General features: G+C 28.2%; 1 protein-coding gene across 2 annotated transcripts in view; it reads left to right on the forward strand.

The window, feature by feature from the left end:
* LOC114123210 (integrin alpha-PS2) overlaps positions 1-20,769 on the forward strand; it is a 70,059-nt gene that overhangs the window by 35,965 nt on the left and 13,325 nt on the right. For both annotated transcript variants that reach the window (XM_027986108.2, XM_027986110.2), the window contains exon 4: positions 11,057-11,154. In XM_027986108.2, the coding sequence (XP_027841909.2) occupies positions 11,057-11,154 (98 nt within the window). The remainder of the gene's footprint in view (positions 1-11,056; positions 11,155-20,769) is intronic.

The raw sequence follows: 20,769 nt of genomic DNA on the forward strand, positions 1-20,769 counted from the left end.
GAAGAGGAAAAAAATATTATCTTAGTTTTAATGCGTATAGGCACTATGATAATATTCGTATTACTGTGTAACTAAATTAAATAGAGTCGTTGGCGGCAATACCTATACGTATATATAATAATATTATTATAGTCTTTTATATATAATTTCGTAATTAATGACGTTTTATAAGTATTAAGTATGCTTCAGACTATACGCCGTTCGCCGTCTATGTATACATAATATATATTCATAGGTGTCTGATTGAACTGGTAGAGTGCTAATCTCTTCAACGATAAATGCTATATTATCAAACAGACGGTTATTACCTATGTTCATATTATAATGGTCGCAGCGGCGCACTATAATATAAGTTTCACTAATGCGAATTAAAGAGCTTCTCTAACTATGATGTTATATGCATTATTTTTTTTTTCATTTAAGCTTTATAGGTATGAATATATAGGCAAACAATATAACTCTAGAAAAATATATTCATTAGAAAAATCGAATAAAAATGTTCCAACTAAAAAATATATTAAAATTTAGTATTCTAATTGTGTATTTTTTAATTCATGAAAAGAATGTATCAAAATATCAAAATAATATTATCGTGTCCAAATTGATTATTCTAAATAATAGTATCTTTTTTAATGGCTTACAAACATAATAGAATTTTAATGGAATATATTAGAAATTATTTTTTTTATTATCATATTGTTTTGTCTAAGAAAAACTGATGCCTAATGGTCTAACTTATAGTCTAAAAGTAATAGAAAATTTAAACACGGAATCATAATTTGCATTTACTTTTTATTGGTGGAGAATACAAAATGTTAAGCTGATGATAGCCTAAGTACAAACTTTAGTAATAATATTTTAATATATTTGATTTATTTTCCATCAAATAATTTATGTGTATTTAGGTAGTATATAGATAGGTACCTAAAAATAGTTATATATAAAATATTCACGCGTCATGTGTTTAATACTTTTGATAGTAAACGGTTCAAAAAAAGCATCTTCTTGTACACGAATGTAATTAGGTGTATATATTATAATTAGATTTAAAATAGTCAAAACGGCCGACAGGGACTTAACATAATACTACTATACACATACCGGAGCAATGTATTTATACAAGTTTTTATTGTTGTTATTATACACTTATATAGCTTCTACATCTGTCATAACACATTACATAGATTTGGAGAATTGAAGGCCGCCTTAGGATTCCGTATTACTTAAATTTATAGTTTTCTATTTGGTAAATATTATTAAATATACGCCATGGTTAGGTTAGATTAGGTTAGTATATAATAACGTATACATGTCATCATCAGATATATTTTTAGCACATTTTTTAGTCTGTTAATATTAAATTATATAAGCTGTTAAAAACAATTTAGACCATAAAGTCTATTTTTTTTTCATTTTTAGTAATTTTTTTCTCCCACTATATAACATTTTAATTAACATATCTTAGTTGTTTCGTGTGCATATATTTTATGTGTACATCAACATCATATATTTATTGGTTTCAACTTCTATAAATTCCAAGCCCTTTAATCATCAATGTGCGTAACATAAGGCGTAACTTTCATAAGGTTACCATATACATGTCACTATCGCACGCGATAAACCGTTTTTTTTCACTATAAACATGTATCATCATACCGATGATCAGTGATCACCATAATACTTCTAAAATATATTTGTGTTAATTATTAATTTTATTCTAGAACGACAACGCAACTTTTTTCATTTATTTCTTTTATTTCCATACTAACCCATACTCCTATTTCTTTACTTAAATATACAACCCGACTTTACCCGGAAAGAAATGAACAAACATAAATATATATATATATAAAACATGACCATGCCGCTATATCGGAATATCTTTATTTTAGTGTACTTCAGTAAAGGCATAACTTATTATCAACAGTTTGTACGTCATAGATTGCTTTATTAACTAAAACAAAATAATAATAATATACTGTAGGTGTTTATTTATCTTTTTGTACGTCATACCCAATGTGTATGACGTACTCTGTATGTTGTATAATCGACCAGCACTTCCCGTCTATCTCGGGCATTTGTCAAACGGAACTCTGGTACTTTACTGTTGACTGTAAAAACATCGTCACCGGGCTCCGGCTATAAATAATATACATATATACCTATTATACGAAATAAATTTGCCGCTCCGATCTGATAACAAATATAGGTACAGTAGGCAGGTACCTAGACGTAAATAATAATGATAATAATAATAAAATATTTATTATATTATACGTATATATATATGTGCGTATGTGTACACTGATGTACAGTGCGTAAAGTAGCCGCTGCAGTATATACCTATTATAATATGTTTTATTATAAACATTATACGCACACGTCGAAAGTCCTCCTAAAGACAAATAATGCGTACACACAATGTATAATCATATAATACGAGTCATCTGTATTCCATGCGCGCGCGTGGTATAAACGTCCGTCGTCGTGAACCGCGGACGTTTCCCTTACCCGTTTTTATATATACATAAATATATTATAATTTATAATAATAAAAATATATATACGCATCATCCGAGGCCGGCTCACGCATTGATATGCACACCGTTTATCCCAGTTGCAGCGTGCCCACGTAAATTTATGGTGTTGGCCGTATTATAAACGCGGTATCTGCGGAATATCTCTCGACACCCCGTCATAATGTACCCCGTTTGTAAACGGTACAGGGTGAATTTTGTTTTGTTTCCTCATACATTTTTAAGTCTAAAAAATAATATTTTTTTTAGAAAATTAAAGTTAAAATAACTGTATAATAAGTATAGCATAGGTGCAGATAGAAAAATTTAAATAAACATTTTTAATACACAATTTCTTTTAGTTTTTTTTTTCTTATTTTTGTTGATAATTCTCAGTTTTGGCTTAGTAACATTCCCAAACAAAATATGAATATTTCACAATTTATTTAGTGAATATTTTCTGATTTATTTACAAATGTTTAAAAATTATCAGTAAAAGGCGTTAAATGGCTGCAGATGATATACGTATTATAATATAAATTAACTTGAAATCATATTTTTTTCAATCGCACAAAAATCTACAATTGTAACAATCAAAAACCTAACCGTCCTAACCTATGTTTGATTGGTTTCAAAAGAGTCACCCTGACACCCTGTACAATATATTTTTATGGGATGTTGTCCCCTTAAAAATCGTCGTTACAGTGTTATACAATGTATATAATGGTTATGGTCGTTGAAGTCTCCGCCGCGTTGTAACTTGTAATACACAATTATTTATTTATTAAATTGCCATGCACATAATATTATCATATTATCTTAACTGTATCAAATATCAATATGGATATGCCTTATGCGCGTATAGTATTTACGTCATAATCAAATGGAATGAATAAAACAAAATATATTCAGGACGTTCGTCAACGTTGAGGTCGTTGTCGTCAATGCATAATCTATTTATAATAAGTATATAAAAATGAATGTTTCTTTATTTGTCCTCTATGATCTCAAAAACTACTAGTCTGTTTTCAATAAAAGTTATATCAATAGATTCCATAACACTCGGGGGGATTATAGCAAATTTTTAAGTATTTATTGAATCCGTCTCCAGTTTTTTGTGTTTAAATCAAAAATATGTTTAGAACTAAGAAATAAAATTACGATTGCAAATCATAGAACCATAATCATTGTAATTATATTTGTAAATTGTATTATTATATACTTTAACTGAAACAAAACGGTAAACGGTAGAAAGAAAATGTCAAACCGGACTTAGTTATATACAGCTATAAATTATATTTATCTATATAATAACGTTATAGTAATTATAATAATATCATAATATAATCGTATTTCGTATGTAGGTAAACATAATAACGAGACGTCGGAATACTCTTGTCGATCTGAAACGTTGACGTACAGCGGCAATGCTTTATCGCTTTCCGAGGAATAGGCACGCGTACATTTTAGTTAAGCATCGTTATACATTATAATATTATATATAGCAATATCGTATCGGTATACCGTGATACTCGGTGACATAGTTACGACAAAATCGTCGTCCGTTGATCTTAATTATTTATGTCAACCGTAATTGTTCGCTCGTATAAATCCTTCAACTACAGCTGCTGTATAATAATAAATATAATATACAATTTCAAAATTGAAAGATATATTATAAATATATAATATAAATAAAATATACATTTATATTCAATATCACTACGAATTCTAATGCTAAAGTTAATATAATTGAATAGAAAAATTGGATAATAGATCAACACTCTATCACACAACCTATTTTTTCTATGTAGGTACATTATACATGGTATAATATTTTATACCTATATACCTATCATATTATAACATTTTCAATTGAAGTGTACTTTAATTTGATTATTCATCATTATTTCAATCTAAAATGTATACAAAAACATATAATATATTATGCATCTATATGTGTTCAGAAAATTAATTCTTGTATAGGGTAAAATATTTAAAAAATATATATATGGTCATTATAAAGGGTACCTTCATATATGTATCTTAAATGTGAGCTATTTATAGTTAGAATGACTTTCTTACTTAATTATCTTTTAATATCGTTTTAAATTGATTTTACTTTATTGTTAAAAATGTATTTATGCGTATTTCGTTTTTATTTTCTCATATTAAAATCAAATTAAATAGTCATTTCGGTAAAACTTAAATTACTAATTATTTCTTAAACTATTGATAAATATAAATATTTTAATAGTATTCATTCAAATTATTTAATTGCTATTATTATCTACTTAGTTTATACGCATAATGCATGCGAACAATTTTAAATTATGTACAAGATTTCTGATTGGGAATAATATATGTTTTTCGACGAATAATTATTATTAAGTAGTAACATTTTAATTTGCTTCTCGATTTAATATTAAAAATAAAATAAACTATCGGAAAATCAATTTAATATTAAATAAAATCGATTTGACAAATTCAGATCCTGACATCCTAATATATTGGAATAATTTCCACGGTATAAGTGTCAAATTAAAAGAAGAAAAAAATAATTTATTTATAAGTATTTGTCTGCTATAATGTGCCAATATATATGTACATCGATCATCGTGCGGTTAGTTATATGTATTCACGTCTAAAGTGCCTTCAATGGTGATGCGTGTATATATATACATCGATGATCGTATGTCGCATACTACCGTAGATATAGTCGGGATGTAATAATATAGTCTGGGAAAAAATATCTTTCGGCTTGCAACAGAGGGCAGTTACGTATAATAATAATAAAAAAAATTTAGCAAAACGCGAAACGGCACTTGCTTCCAGGCAAGAAAGGATCGGCATTCAACTGTCGTCGGGCCACCGCACCGAACGTATATCAAACGGAATGCAATATTTTTTTATTTTTTATCAAACCTCCCGAGATTTTCTTTTTGTTTGTAATTCTTTTTCAATGTAAATTTTGCCGATAAACAGAATATGTGGGGCAAAGGAGACGCGGATGGCCAGGCGGCGTGACGAGGGGATAAATAAAAAAAAAAAAAATAAAAAAAAGCCCGGGCCGTCGATATACTTATATACATAATATAATATATATATAGAAACCCGTTTTGGTCTCTGTCGCCGCCGCTGCTGCTGCTGCTGCCGTTGCTGCCGCGTGACGATATACTGTATACACTATACGACATACGTCGTACGGTGGTGGAGCATGTCCGTTTTTTCTCGAAATGGCTACACGTAAAAAAAAAATCACGTCCCAGACGCAAACACGGAATCGATTCCGTTGGCCGATAGATCAAGCACGAGACAAATTACAAATTGGTTTCTATACAGAATATAGTGTATGTACCAGCTATATATAATATATATATATATTATATTATATACTATGTGTGTACAATACGCAGACAGGGGACGTCTTCTATACAAATGTGTGACTGTGTGTTTTTCTTTTCTTATTTTTTTCTCTCTTTCAAGTACATCTCGCGATCACCCCGTTTTCACGTTTGTATTTTAAGGTTCCGCAGTTTTTGCACGCTGTCATATGTGGAATACTTTTGAACTGGTCTCAAAAAAAAAACCGTTTCGATTTATTAGGGCAACATATCGTTCATTTTAATATTATACTAAAACTGTAAACTATACCTTGTCTACATATTTTAGATATGTACATTGTTTCACGATTTATGTTATTTGATTTGAGCCAACTTAATTATAAATTTGACAAATACGAACAAATTCTTAAAAAAAAAATAAACCGTGTTTTATAGATTTTTGGATTTTGTTGAAATATTTATCATCAATGAATGTGTAACTGAAAGTAACTATGATATTTATTAAAATATCTATATTATATAAACTGTTATCTATCATTAATTAATAATTCATAAATCGTTTTGTAAACAAGTAGACTAGTTAGCTTCCTAGATAATACTATATTTTAATACTATAAACATAAAAAATGATACATAACAAGACGATGACATAGAATTATTTAATGTACATTACAATCCTCTATTATACTTACAAATCACGCATTGCGTTACATTGAATTTAAAGTAAATAAATCATCAACAAGTACATCGTGAATGGTGAGTTAGTATTCAATTGTAAGTACTATTAAGTAGTAAATAAGTTGTATTGTTGTAAATTCATAAATGAGAAATCATTGTAGGTTTTTTTTTTATATAATGTAATGTCTATTATAGTTAAATATATTCAACTATTCAACCCTATAGTTTATACGGTACATCCCTACAATATACTTGTAAGTTGTAGACCATAATCATTGTGTATTTTCATGAATATACTTTAAAAGTATGTATAAAAAAAATAATACTTAAACAAGATTCTGATTAGAATGAAAAAAATATAACATTCAATATTCATACACATTATAAAAATAAAATGTTACTAAACAGAGATATTTAAATTAAAATAAATTAAATATTCGTTTAATAATGAATATAATAATATGTTATCTAGCTTATCGATTAAAAGATATTAAAAATAAAAAGAAGAAACATATTTTATACTTTAACAAATATTTGAAAAGTTTACAATAAGTGTTTAATACTTGTTAGTTGTTTTTTAATTTAAAATTGATGAGAAATAATTTATAAAATTCCTTCAGTTCTCCTTTAAGAAATTCAAACCATTATGACCAAAAATCTTTTTATTATTTTTCACTTTATACATTTGCACCATTTTCAAATATTTTATAATGAAGGTCTAAGAGTGTTAAGGTAGTAATGAAGTACATAAATAAGCATACATTTGTATATACTATACTCTAATATGGCCGTGTAATACTTCTTATTATAATCGTACTATAGTCATTATCGCGCATATATAAAAACAAATTTTTAAAATATAATAAAATTAGTTTTTTGTATTTAATCGTGCTATAAATTTGGCAATTTTAATTTTCATCACTTACTTTTCTTTATGGTCTAGGTTTTTGTTGAGTTCAACACATTTTATATTTTATAGGTAATAGATATTTAATCAAACACTCCGTGAGAAAAGTTATCCCTATTTAAAAAAAAAAAAATCACCCTATACATTAAATTAGTTTTAGGGCAACTATTCTCTGTAAACCTACTATGCTTTTTAATATGATATCCGCTTCTTCCTTCTTGTTGACAGCTGGAAATGAATGAAGGGTTTTTTATGTTCCAATGATTGAACACATTATATTGAATTGTATCTCGCGTGAAATCAATCAAACGGTAATAACTAATAATACAATAGTCATTCAGTACATAGGTACATTTCAAAACCTTTAACGAACACACGCAAAGGACGTTGGTTTGATGAAAATTAACTTATTACATTTTCGGTGATAGATACCCTCAAATAAAGTGTATCTACAAACACATTACTAATAACAAGAAACTTCATATGGTTTATTGTTTAATATTTAATTATTAATATTTACACAATAAATCCTCGATTATCCGTCACTCTGTATATATTATGTATAATACAAAATATGTTTTATAGCATTAAGTTTTTTATGAAATTATAATAGTTATTATTCTAATTATTTATTTTATAAATTGTGTATCGCTAATATAATGTGCATTATTATGCCACGTTATATGGGTCAGGTAGAATTATTTAAAATGACAATTAGTACATTTTATAGTGAACTTGGAAGTAGAGATCGTTAACCTCGACGAGAAAAGGGTACACTATAGGAAGATAGAACAACAACAGTATAATATGTGTAAGAGGAGTGATTGAAAATAATAATAATAATAATAATAAGATGAAGAAGAAGAAAAAACATATTATATATAGACACTCGCCGGTAACGGATCTGCAGCAGCGGTCGTATAACATTATCATCCGGATGGTCGTTTGACGTCTGTACGCAAACAAAACTCTTTATATTTATTCTGCGTACGTAATACAACTAGTCGTCCGGTTAAGGAAAAGCGCGTTCTGAGAAGATGGAAAAAAAATATAAAAAATAAAATGTCATACACCGCCGTCGACCGTGCATAAGTGGTCCGGATGATGATGATGCTGCAGCTATATAGTGCGCGGGGCTCTGCAATATACGTAGAGAAAGACAGAGAGAAGGTCGTCCGAGTTCTTCGGTGTTAAAAAACACACAACACCACATACATAATATATATATAATATATTCGTCTCTTCTATGCGAGTTTGTATAGTTTATATAGTGGCTTGACTATATTTAGGTATTGTTTTTTCAATATACACAAACTGTCCGCACCGCAAGTCCATATCTGACCCACTATAGAGCAGCAGCTACTGCACGGCGGCATTCGATTATTATTAATTTTGTCGCCACCAGTAATACGTACCTATATAACTACAAAAACGCTGCAGGCCGTTGCAGCGCAGACGGATATATACTCGCCACGGTGCATAATATATAATAATAATTGTTGCAGCTAGGTAGCTTGTATTATATACAGAAAGCCCATACTGATGTATGGCCATATGGCCGGGGCCTATTGTTTAGCAAATTGTTATTGTCGTAGACCGCAGTGTATGCTGCTGAGCTGCGGCTTTTGATATCAACACCTATGACCCGCTCTAAGCGAATCCATGCCCGTATTTAAGCGGAGTTCGGGGTGATCAATCGTCCGCTCCATCCGACGGAGCTCGGAGCGGTAAATTGTTATAAAGTTATTTTCTTATACACACAACAAAATATAACGTAATTAAAAAGTGTTTAAATGACGTATATTGATATCGGTTTTTAAAATTTAAAAATTAATAGTATAATATTTATCATTGTAAATAATGGAAAATTAAATAAATTTATAAAGATATAGTACCATTATAATTATAATTATGACAGAGAATTATTATATGTTTTATTATATTATATATTATTTTTTTAAATATACATGCAGCATATGCCCTGAATAGGTACTTATATTTATTTTGATTTTATAATTTTTCGAGTTATAAAAACGAGTAGGTACTTTAATACAACTGAATAAATAAAAATAAAAATTTTATATTCAGAATCATTAAGTCATTCAACACATTTTGCTAAAAACTAGGAATTTTTTTCACCAAACAATAAACAAAATGTAAAATTATATTTACATTTATCCTAATTATCAAATAGAATTCAAACTTTTATGATTTTTAATTATTTAACTTGGACAGAGGACATCAACCAACTACGAACTAGGGTCACCATAAGTCCCGGTTTGATCAGGAGTCGGGACTATACCGGTTTATAATATTGTATCCCGATTTGATATCACTATCATTGATATAGTGTAGTCAGTTTTTCCACTATATAATGATGCTCTAGTAAATTACGTACATATAACTTACGTCTTATACGCGGTCGCAGTCGTTGAATATTTTCTGCTTATTTACATTAGCTATACCGAGTGATATGTTTAAGAGAGATTCTAATTATTACATTTTTGAAAATATTTTTGTATACAAATAAATTGTTACGAGTACAAACAATTTTTTTTTTAATGTTTATATTATATTTTTTAACCGTTATTATTTAATTTTTTTTTTTTTAATTCATTATTCCAAAGCAGAATATTTTTTAGAATAATTCGATACTATTATATAAAAATAGAATTTTAGACAAGTGACGGGTAGTTAATGAGTTATTACTAGCGAAGTGAAGTGGTATAGGGATATCCCGCAAAATAATGTGCCACTATTCCCCTTGATTAAACTCTAAATACCTACTCAAAGTTATAACTAATTAATTACTTATCTAAAATTTGAGTTTTATCAATCAAAATACTCCAAATAATATTCTGCTCAGAATATGAGATTAAAAATGTATATTATCATTCAAAATAATAAAAACTTAAACAAAATTATTACGATAAGAAATAATAAAGAAATATTGATTTGTTATATATTAAATTACTAATAACTTAAAATTATGTGAAAGAAATATTTTCAAAAACATTAATTTTCTCTAAAATAATGAGTGTCTTTCGTTAAACGAATCACCCCGTATAAATATAATAGGTTAAAATAAGTAGGCGTTTATTGTAGGTAGTTTATTATTAATTTATTAAAATATATCACTACCAGAAAACAATTTTTAAAAAATCAATTAATCAGAAGTCGAGATAAAATATTTTAATTAATTTTAGAAGTTTCGAACGTTTGAATAATATATTCAATTTTTAATACATTTTAAGAACTCGATAATAAACTCAATTATTATTCAAAGATTAATTTCTATTTACCTATGAGTAATTATTAATAAATATATTTTTATAAAATGAAAAGTTAAACATTGACAAAAACCATTTTTTTTTTTTTTTTATATATAATTCTGTATTGTATTATAAATATCTGTACAAAACAGTTTTTTTCCTATAATAATATAATACACCGTTCATTTATATGGTTTACAGTCTGCTAAACATATTACTAAAGTCTGTCAACTGAAGTGCGAGTAATTTGTAATTAAACGACTCTTTGAAAATGTTTGAAATATATTGTACTTACTATATTGTTATCAAGATGTTAAACAAATATATTTTTTTAAACAGGAAACAACAATTCATCCAAATGGATTCAAATAGACAGTAAGTCACGTCAATGGTTCGGCGCCACCGTAAGAAGCTCCGGAGACAATGGAGTAGTTTTGGTAAATATTAAACATTCGTGACTATTAACAGTTTAACAATTTAACTACCTACTTAATATATTCAAATCCCAAAGGGTGCGTACAGCATTTTATTATTATCGTTGATTGTTCCTCATTAGTTAATTCAATTGTTTACTCTGCAGCATTATAATTCGATTAAGTTCAATTTATTTTTTCATACCAATTACCGGTACCTAATCAACTTAAAATTATTTTATCCAATTTTATCACATTCACATATCCAGTCATTCAACAACTCGCAAACGATCCTGAATTTCAATTATTCTTGGTTATTATATTATAATTATCAAAATAATAATAATTATTATAATTATTTGAAATCTAGTGTCTTAATACTGTAAACGAATTAATGTGGTTTGTTTATATTATCAGCATGTTTATAATAATATTGTGACATAGTTTAACTCGCACATTGTATATATTGCATACTTTTAAGTTAATCCATTTACATATAGATTTCGATAAATATATTGACATACGACATCTGTTGACCACCCTTTTATTAAATATTTACTATAACTTGTGGCTATTATGAAGTGCTATAAAACATTAGGTTCCTTTTCATGCCACATAAAGGATTTAGGTACGTAATTATATCAAATTCCGTCACGCATGAACATAATAATATTATATTATACCAGTCTTTGTTAAAGCGTATACATTTTACGAACCCCCACGCTGTCGAATTGTGAACGCATGTGGAAACAGTATTTCCTTTCGATTTCAGTAAATCGCTCTGTAAAACGTCTGTTTCGATTTTAATAAAATATAAACCCTAATATATATTGTTTATGTAACTTTTAAGAAAATCATTAATTTAATCAAAAATTAACTCTCTTACAAATATACTTTTTCCATAATAATATATACCCACCCTAGGCAATTTGAGAACAGTATAATATACCTATAATATACCTATATACACACGTTTCAACAACATAATATTATTTTGGCGTAATCAAACGTGAAGTTCACTTTGTACAAATGCACCGCCACTCATCATTATTTGTCATCAGTGGATTTTATAAAGGCCATGGAATGCTAATGACTCATTAATATTTATAATAGCGCGCTGTAGGTATGAGTGATTTATTACAAAATTTGTCATGAGTTCGGGAGGTTTATTTCTTGCAGCGGTCGACAGTCGTACCTACATAGGTATATTATAAATATATATATTATATCTACTACCAGTACTACCCGTTGGCTACTGCAATCAATCAACATCGATTTGCTATCCGAATAATTATTAATGTTTTACTATCCTCGGCATAACGAAATTATAATTAAACTCCGCCTTATATTAGTATTATTATTATTATTAAAACACGCATCTAAACAAAACGTCGTTTCGATTTTCATTTTTAATTAAGTATAGGCTGCACGATTTCAATTTGTCTACTTATCGGCGTGGACGGAGAATCACAGGAGGTCTATATAATAATACTAATTTTCTTCGCTAATTGAGTTGTTGCTGCAGTTAAGTCCACATTCTGTACCCACACAGTACATACTTTCATTATAAATTATTTACAAACTATATAAATTCAATTTTATTAACAGAACAGCTATTTACAGAATAATGTATTTTATGTATAAATTATATTACAAACACTATAAGCAGTATAAGCATATATTTTAATAGATATAGTGAATTTAAATTTCTCCCATTGACAAGAAACATAGATTTTGTATTATATATAATATTATTTCAATAGATATTTAAAGTTAATAAATTTAAGTAATTGAAACTCTCAAAAGTTAAACTTTGTTATTTAAAAAATCATCGATATAATATATTCATTTTATAATAAACCTTTAATGTCTTTTTAGTTTTAAAATATAATTTATTTCAGTATATTATGTCAATAATTATGACCACAATAGATTTATACATTTATAAATTGTCTCGTTTTACTATTGTTTATTGATGGTATTTATTACTCATTTTGAACTGGTTTTCCTTTCATTTTACTTTGAACATAATATACATTTCCCATACCACTATACAATTAATTTCAATTATATTATAATTAATTTACGTCTATTTTACACGAAAAACAAATATTTTACCATTCCACTAATTGTCCTATAATGGTATTTTAAATAATTTCCCATGGAATACCTATAGTAACAGATTAATAGGTACAATAGGTACATATTAACACAGTATGTAATGTTGTCTTTATGTTCTCGTCGTTACCGTTAGAACAATAAAAAATTAATTTAATTATACTACTAATATATTTTATGGTTAAAGATAATTATTTATTAGTGAGTTTAAATAGAAATGATGATATTAATGAATTTTAATAAAACATAAATTTAGTAAATAAGTTTATAAGTACTATGTATTTTATGACAACGATGTAGGTACTTAACCTGATAAATAATTTTTTTTTATTTCTAATTTATTAGTTTCGTTTTTTTGAATTTCGGTATTTATTTTTATCATTATTAAAATGATCAACCTTTTTAAGTTTTAATAATTTTAAAATTACTTTTCAATTTTTTTAAAATTGTACATTCATTATTCATTTTGTCTCTTCCACAAATAAAATAAATGAATGTGCCTACTTCATAAAGCACACTAAAACAAATCATTTATTAATCGTATCGAATACATTAAAAACCAATCATAACATAGGTACAATGTGTTTTTGATAAAAATTATAATTAAATAACATATACACATCACTTTCTGCATAATTATTTGAAATGGATGGATAACTTCAATTATTATCAAACTCAAACTCAAACTTAGTTTTATTTTAAAAATATTTTTGAAGATTTTGAACTTTTAAACTTTAATTTACTGCCTGATAAAAAAATCATGATAATTGATTAGAAAACTACGCAGGAAATAAAAATAGTATTCTGAGAATCTGAGATATATCTGGATATGGTTATACTTATAATATTAGTATAGAAATTTGATTTGATTTTCTCGAACTTTTTGAAGTTCAGGTTATTTAATAAGTTCGATAAATCAGTAAACATCCTTAATTTAATAACGAGACTAATAAGTAATAATATGCCTAAATATGAAAAATACTATGAAAATATTGCAATACTATTTAAAAAAAATAATAGTAATAAATATAATAAAGAAAATCTGTCCGCACATAAAAATGTTTAATACACATTAGTAAACGTACCTAGAATAGGCGCAAAACGTCGATCGAACGGTGCTGTTATAGCAAACGTAGAGAAAAAAGACCTCAATCACTATTTTTCTCGGACTACATGTATGTCACGGAAGAACCACATAAACAGAAAACATTGCGATGATATAAATAGCGATTTCGAGTAACGGAAATCATATTACCTATAGACATGGACAGTATAGTTACCTTGACCGTGATATAAATTCGTTGACCGCGTTGTATATTTTACGGCAGGATCGCCATCAGAAAATTTCCTTCACGTCATCTGCACTCCAGTCAGTCATAAGATAATGCGATCGTCGTTGGCCATTTTTCTCCACTTCCGTTCGTCGTTTAATTCTAGTGATATGGATGATGCCGGCCTCCGATATCTTCGAAGTGGCCCGGAAACTTTGTCCAATCGATTTGAAAAATATGCTAATATCTTGGAAATTAATTACAAATTGGTTTTTAGAATAATTTGCAAATCAATATTATTTTTGGTAAATTTCACGAGTTTTTTGCTAGTCCTCCGCTTTTTCCGACAGATTCGAAAAATATTAATTTCTTATATCACCATATAATATGCACTTATGTCTGTCTTCGTCTATGGAGCAAAGTTATCTCTTTATGACTATATCATATTTTTACAGAGGGAAATTGTGTTCGCGAAACATTAGTATATTATGTAGCTATAATGATGACCTATGATAAATAATAAATGATAATAATATGGTATTGTAATTACAAGATTTTTACCGATTGATGTGAGCCTATTGTGTGAACTACAAGTTAAAAAAAAATCGATTTGCATTTTTGTTCGATTGATTCACGAAAAAACAATAATGCAATTTTGTTTAAAGCAAATGCTTTAAACTTTTAAAATATCTACTTATATCTACTTATAATGTACCTATTTTACAAAATATCAAAATTCATAAACATTTATTTAAAAAATGATAAGTCGTAGAAATTTGTGATAATATATTATAATATAATGCTATTTAAAAAATGTAATTACATGTAAACGTGTAGGTACGCTAACCAACTATAGTTTACAGCTAGTCAGGTATTTTAGCGGTCTTATTGTACCGGCTAATTATTCATTAATAAACCAAAGCGCAAAAACATAATATATTACAAAATAAATACCTACCGTACATTATATAATGTGTGTGCTCAATGCACTGAAGAATTTACAATCGTTTAAAACAATTTATACTAGGTATGTGTCTTGTGCGCGTGTAACAGGATCGATAATTTCCCACCGTAGGCGTTTAATATAATATATTATTATCATGTGCTACGTATGTTCTGTAGGTTATAGGTAAAGGTGCATGCTTTCTTTCGAACGTGTGAAGTAATTAATACTTAACACCAGGTGGCATGGAAATTCACACGTATATTTGTCTTGAATTTTATTTAAATGCTATTTTATATTTGTAAAGATAACAAACATAAATGTACAATATACAAATCTCGAGGCTATTTAGTATTTACGACATAGACTTTGTACATAAATCAATTACGGGATATACTAAATACTAATACATACATAGTAACTATAGTTTCATAAAAAAAGGTAAAGTTATTTTTATAGAGTTTTGTTTAATGAATTGAATGTAATGTTTATTCGTCGATTGTTTTCACGGGATAATAATATAATGATTATTACTTAGAATTGTCTTTTGTACTTATAGTACCTATCAAATCAGATCTCATTGTCGACTTCTATATGTTGGTATACTGTTACCTACTAGCCTAATCGGGAAATATTTTTACAGTGTAATTTCATTTTATTATACAATATACGTGAATAACTGATATTTTTAAATATATTCAGTTAGTTTTCCTGTTTCCTTACCGTCATTATTAAAATATTCAGCAATTGCGGTTATTATTGCAGAATATTGCATGAGACAGACCTCGAAAACACTATTTTTCTTATAATATACCATCGCGACGACATATTTTTGCAATGCGTTTCGTTAAATAATTTCCGATGTATCCAATATACTTCATATATTCAATATTGAATATAGTAATACATCTGCCTGGAAAACTGCATTGTCAATAGTTGCGTCGAATCAAATGTTATGGTCATGTCCAAGTCTAAACCAGTCTTATTTTTCAAAGAATTAGACGGTGTGCACAAGAATGCAGCAGCTATATAGTATACATTTCCTACTGCGACACACATCGATCTTTAGTAGGAAAAATAGATAAGACTGATAGAAACACTTCACGATTAAAACATAAATATAGCTTTATATATAAGGAGGATTAATGACTGACGGTTTTACATTTTTAAATATTTTAGCTATAGATAAATCCGATATCCACGCCGCCCTATAATATATAATATTGTTACATATTATATTATAATAATATATAATATATACGCATCACCGTGAGTTGTCTAGGATAAATCCGTTGGGGTCTCTATCTCCACAGGTGGTTATTGTCAAAACCAAGGAGTATGTTTAAACACGTGATGGTTTGGAACAATCTCGATTGTCCAGAATTCAAGACACACAAAAGATTCCGAACTCCTTAAGTCCACCAATAATAACTATACGTATACATAAATACAGGCTACGTTCCGAATGAAAATTTCAAATTTTGTATACTGCTCGCATAACAACACCGTGAACAACGAGTTAAACGTTTATTTACATTTCGTAGCGTTTGTTTACAGTACACAACGGAAAAATAAAGGGGGAAAACGGCGACGGATACGAATAAGAGAGACTATATACCCTAAATAATTGTTAACGGACGTTATATGGATTATTATATTATTATTATAATAAAATCATTACATATTGTGTTAATTTCGTGTATGTCAAAGTTATATGGAAAGTATGCATTTAGAACCGTTGATTCAATGTATTTTACTTGTGCATAGCACACATGCACACATACACACACGATGGTTCATGGCTAATAAACGATTATGAAACCTGACACTCTTGCACCGATGAACATAATACTAACGTATATAATATAATGTCTCCGAGTACAAGAGCTACCTACATATTATGATAATGTACAACATTTTTAACGATGGACGATGTGTGATCGAATATTCGATGTAATATAGGAAATAAAACATATTATGATACATAAGTATTGTATTATTATACTGTGCTTGTACTTTATACCCTATAGGTCTTCTTATCATAATTTTATATTCTACTTTTGTTGTGACGACGTGTACACATAATAGTATGTACTATGTTTCTATGTATATAATAAACTATAAAGTCTCGTCCATGGCACAAGCACCAGAAAGTCTGTCTGGATAAAAAATATTTTTGTCAAATACATAGGTATTCTTCTATCTCTTTAAACACGTAATAATATTATAAAATATATCAAAAAAATGTATTTTTATTTTTAAAGGATGTATAATCTATATGATTCGCTACTAATCTGCCAAACAAATTGCGTATATAGGATACGAGTTTATAAATATTGTAGTAAATATGATGACAATTTGAAAATCTATATCATTTTAACGAAATAAATATAGTAGCTTTTATAATATTACTGGTAGTTTGGTACTTCTTGACAGATAAATACAATTAATATGAATTTTTGAAATCCTGAAGACTTTTAATATATTTCAGTTCTGGAATACAATATTTTGGGGGAAAAAAATTATAGAAATGCCTTTGACACTCGTCTGGTCATATAATCATAATATTATGAACGATGAATATATGTATAATACCAGATATAAATAATGACGTACTTAAAGCGGATATGCGTCAATTCGTCGCATCGAAATCAAACCATTACGTAGGTATATACTTGCAAAAATGATAATGCCACACATATACACGCACTTACACACGCAGATGCATAATATTATACACACGATATACATTACGCTGAATGAAACAGAACGCCAGTCGCCACGCATCCGATCCGGTTTGCACGAGGTCAGAGTGGATTGTAAAACGAGCATGTCGCACGCCTAAAGCTCCTCCACCACGCGCGTGTATGACGCTAAGACGACGTAAAAGGCGATTTTTTTTTCCCCGTCCACCGCTGTCCATTGTATTCGATACGTTTACTACTCACCCGCGGTGTACGGAAAAATCCGTATTTAAATATAAGACGCAAAAAATAAATAAATAATAATAAATAAAAACCAATAAATATTACAACCGATGTGTACATATACCTTTTACTCGTACGTATACCTGTATAAAATAATATAATATAATATAATATGTAAACGTAGTCGAATACGCCTCGCGGTCGTGTGCGGTTTTGAAAAAAAAAACATATACGACTCCTAGTGCGGCTTAAGCTGATATAAGTCGTGGTTGTCGTGCAAACAATATATCGCTAGGTACATAATATAATATTATGACCCTCCGTCCACGGAGACGTGTCGTATTGCACGGTATATAGCTGCGGAACACCACGCGCTGCAGGTACCTATATATTATATATTATTCACATTTTCTTTTGCCGAGGACAGTGTGCAGTCTCGTTGCAGAAGTCGGCCTGTGCGACAAATTGTCGCGTTCGATTTGATCACACGCCAATGATAATCAACTGTACGGTATAATATAAAAATCACTTACATATACGGTCTGTGTCTGTGATATGTATATATATATACATTATACATACCTAACTATATCCATATATAGGTTTTACCGTCAGGCTGTATAGCAAGCAAAACAATCAGCCATAGTATATGGTATTTGGCCTATAGAAATGCTCTTTTCACGATTTCACAGCATAAGAATAAACTGCAGTAGAGAGAGGAGGGACACCTACTTTATATTTATTAAATTCGTAAAATCTTGTATCGCCACAGGACACTCCTTAAATAATATATAAAATTTAAGTATTAAGTGTACATAACAATTTAAAAAACTATTAATTGAATAAACTAATAACTACACGAAAATATGAAGGCGAGTAATGCTAAATGAATCAATCTTTATATATAAACATAAAGTAAACATTGAATGTTTTCATAATATAAGACACCCCATTAATAGTTTCATCGTTGAGTTTAACATATTATAAAAAATATGCTTAGCTTAGACATAATAACTTATATCATAACTTAAGTAAATATATAATCTGCGGTTTACATCCACTTAAAATAAAGTTCTCTCATCACAATAAAATTGCACAAGTTACAACTATATTCTATTGTTTAGTAACTATGTATATCAATAACAGCTGTAATAACAGTCATGGACCACTTAAATATATAAAAAATAGCAAATACTTACTACCAGTGATAGATTTTACATTTCGTGATTACATGTACAATTTACAATTTATTTAGATTTAATAAATTATCTCGTTTTAATATTCTAAATCCATTCACACACATTAATTTAAACAGTTTTATTTTTATTTTGGCACTTTATCAAAGTCTAAAAAGTCGATCACTTTTCTGATGTTTACCTATGTGGTTATAAGTTTATGACTTTTACAATAAATGTGTTAAAGATTTATATTTACATTTTATTTTCAAGTTTTTATGAGTTATAGACAGTAAATCATTGGAATGAGTTTTAATTTAAAACCGTATTATAATGTATGAACTAAAAATAGGTATATCTTATATGTTAGTCTTATAGTCTTATTGACTGTATATAATAACTAATAAATAAAAATATTCATAAAATTCAAGAATTATTTTTTTTGCAAACTTGATTAATAACAATTTAAAAATATATATATTTAATTATTTACAATCTTTGAAAATAAAATCATAGTATGATGTAAGACTGCAACTATCGATAATTTTCCAATGATTTCAAGATTAAAAATCGATTAAAAAATTATTGCTGGTATATTAAATTCATACCACTGACCCGCAGTTTTTTTTTAGACATGGACGATTAATGCAAGTATTAAAAACAGGAAACTGAAACTGCAGAAACACCCACTTGGATATATGTATCGCGAACGGTTTTGTCGAGGAAAAAAGGCAGAGATCCAAATTTAGTAATGTCTTGCTCAAAGACGATATAGTTACAAATAATATGTTATAATATTATAATATGTAAATTATGTTGCTGATCACTCATGTGACCGGTTTATGCCATCGCAGATTACCCTACGCGTGTACACTACAAAAAATGCAAACTAGAATCGAATTATGTTAATATTACTATGTTGTATTGTATAAAGTATAATGAAATTAGTGGGTTCCGATGATGTCGCTTTTGAAATAAGGACGAAACGTTAAAACAAACAAAATACATAGTGTTCTATAAAAAATGTATACGTTTCAAAAAATCATAAATCCGCAGGTTTGGTTATAGACTTAAACAATAAGTTTTCAAAAGAAATAAATAATTCTCCATTTTTTTCACTTTTACAACAACTTTTGAATAATGAGAAAAGGAATCGAAAGAGCTATCGGCTGAATTACACGCATATGACATATTAGCCAGGGTTC

Source organism: Aphis gossypii, chromosome 1 (assembly GCF_020184175.1).
Source record: "Aphis gossypii isolate Hap1 chromosome 1, ASM2018417v2, whole genome shotgun sequence".
Lineage (NCBI taxonomy): Eukaryota > Metazoa > Arthropoda > Insecta > Hemiptera > Aphididae > Aphis > Aphis gossypii.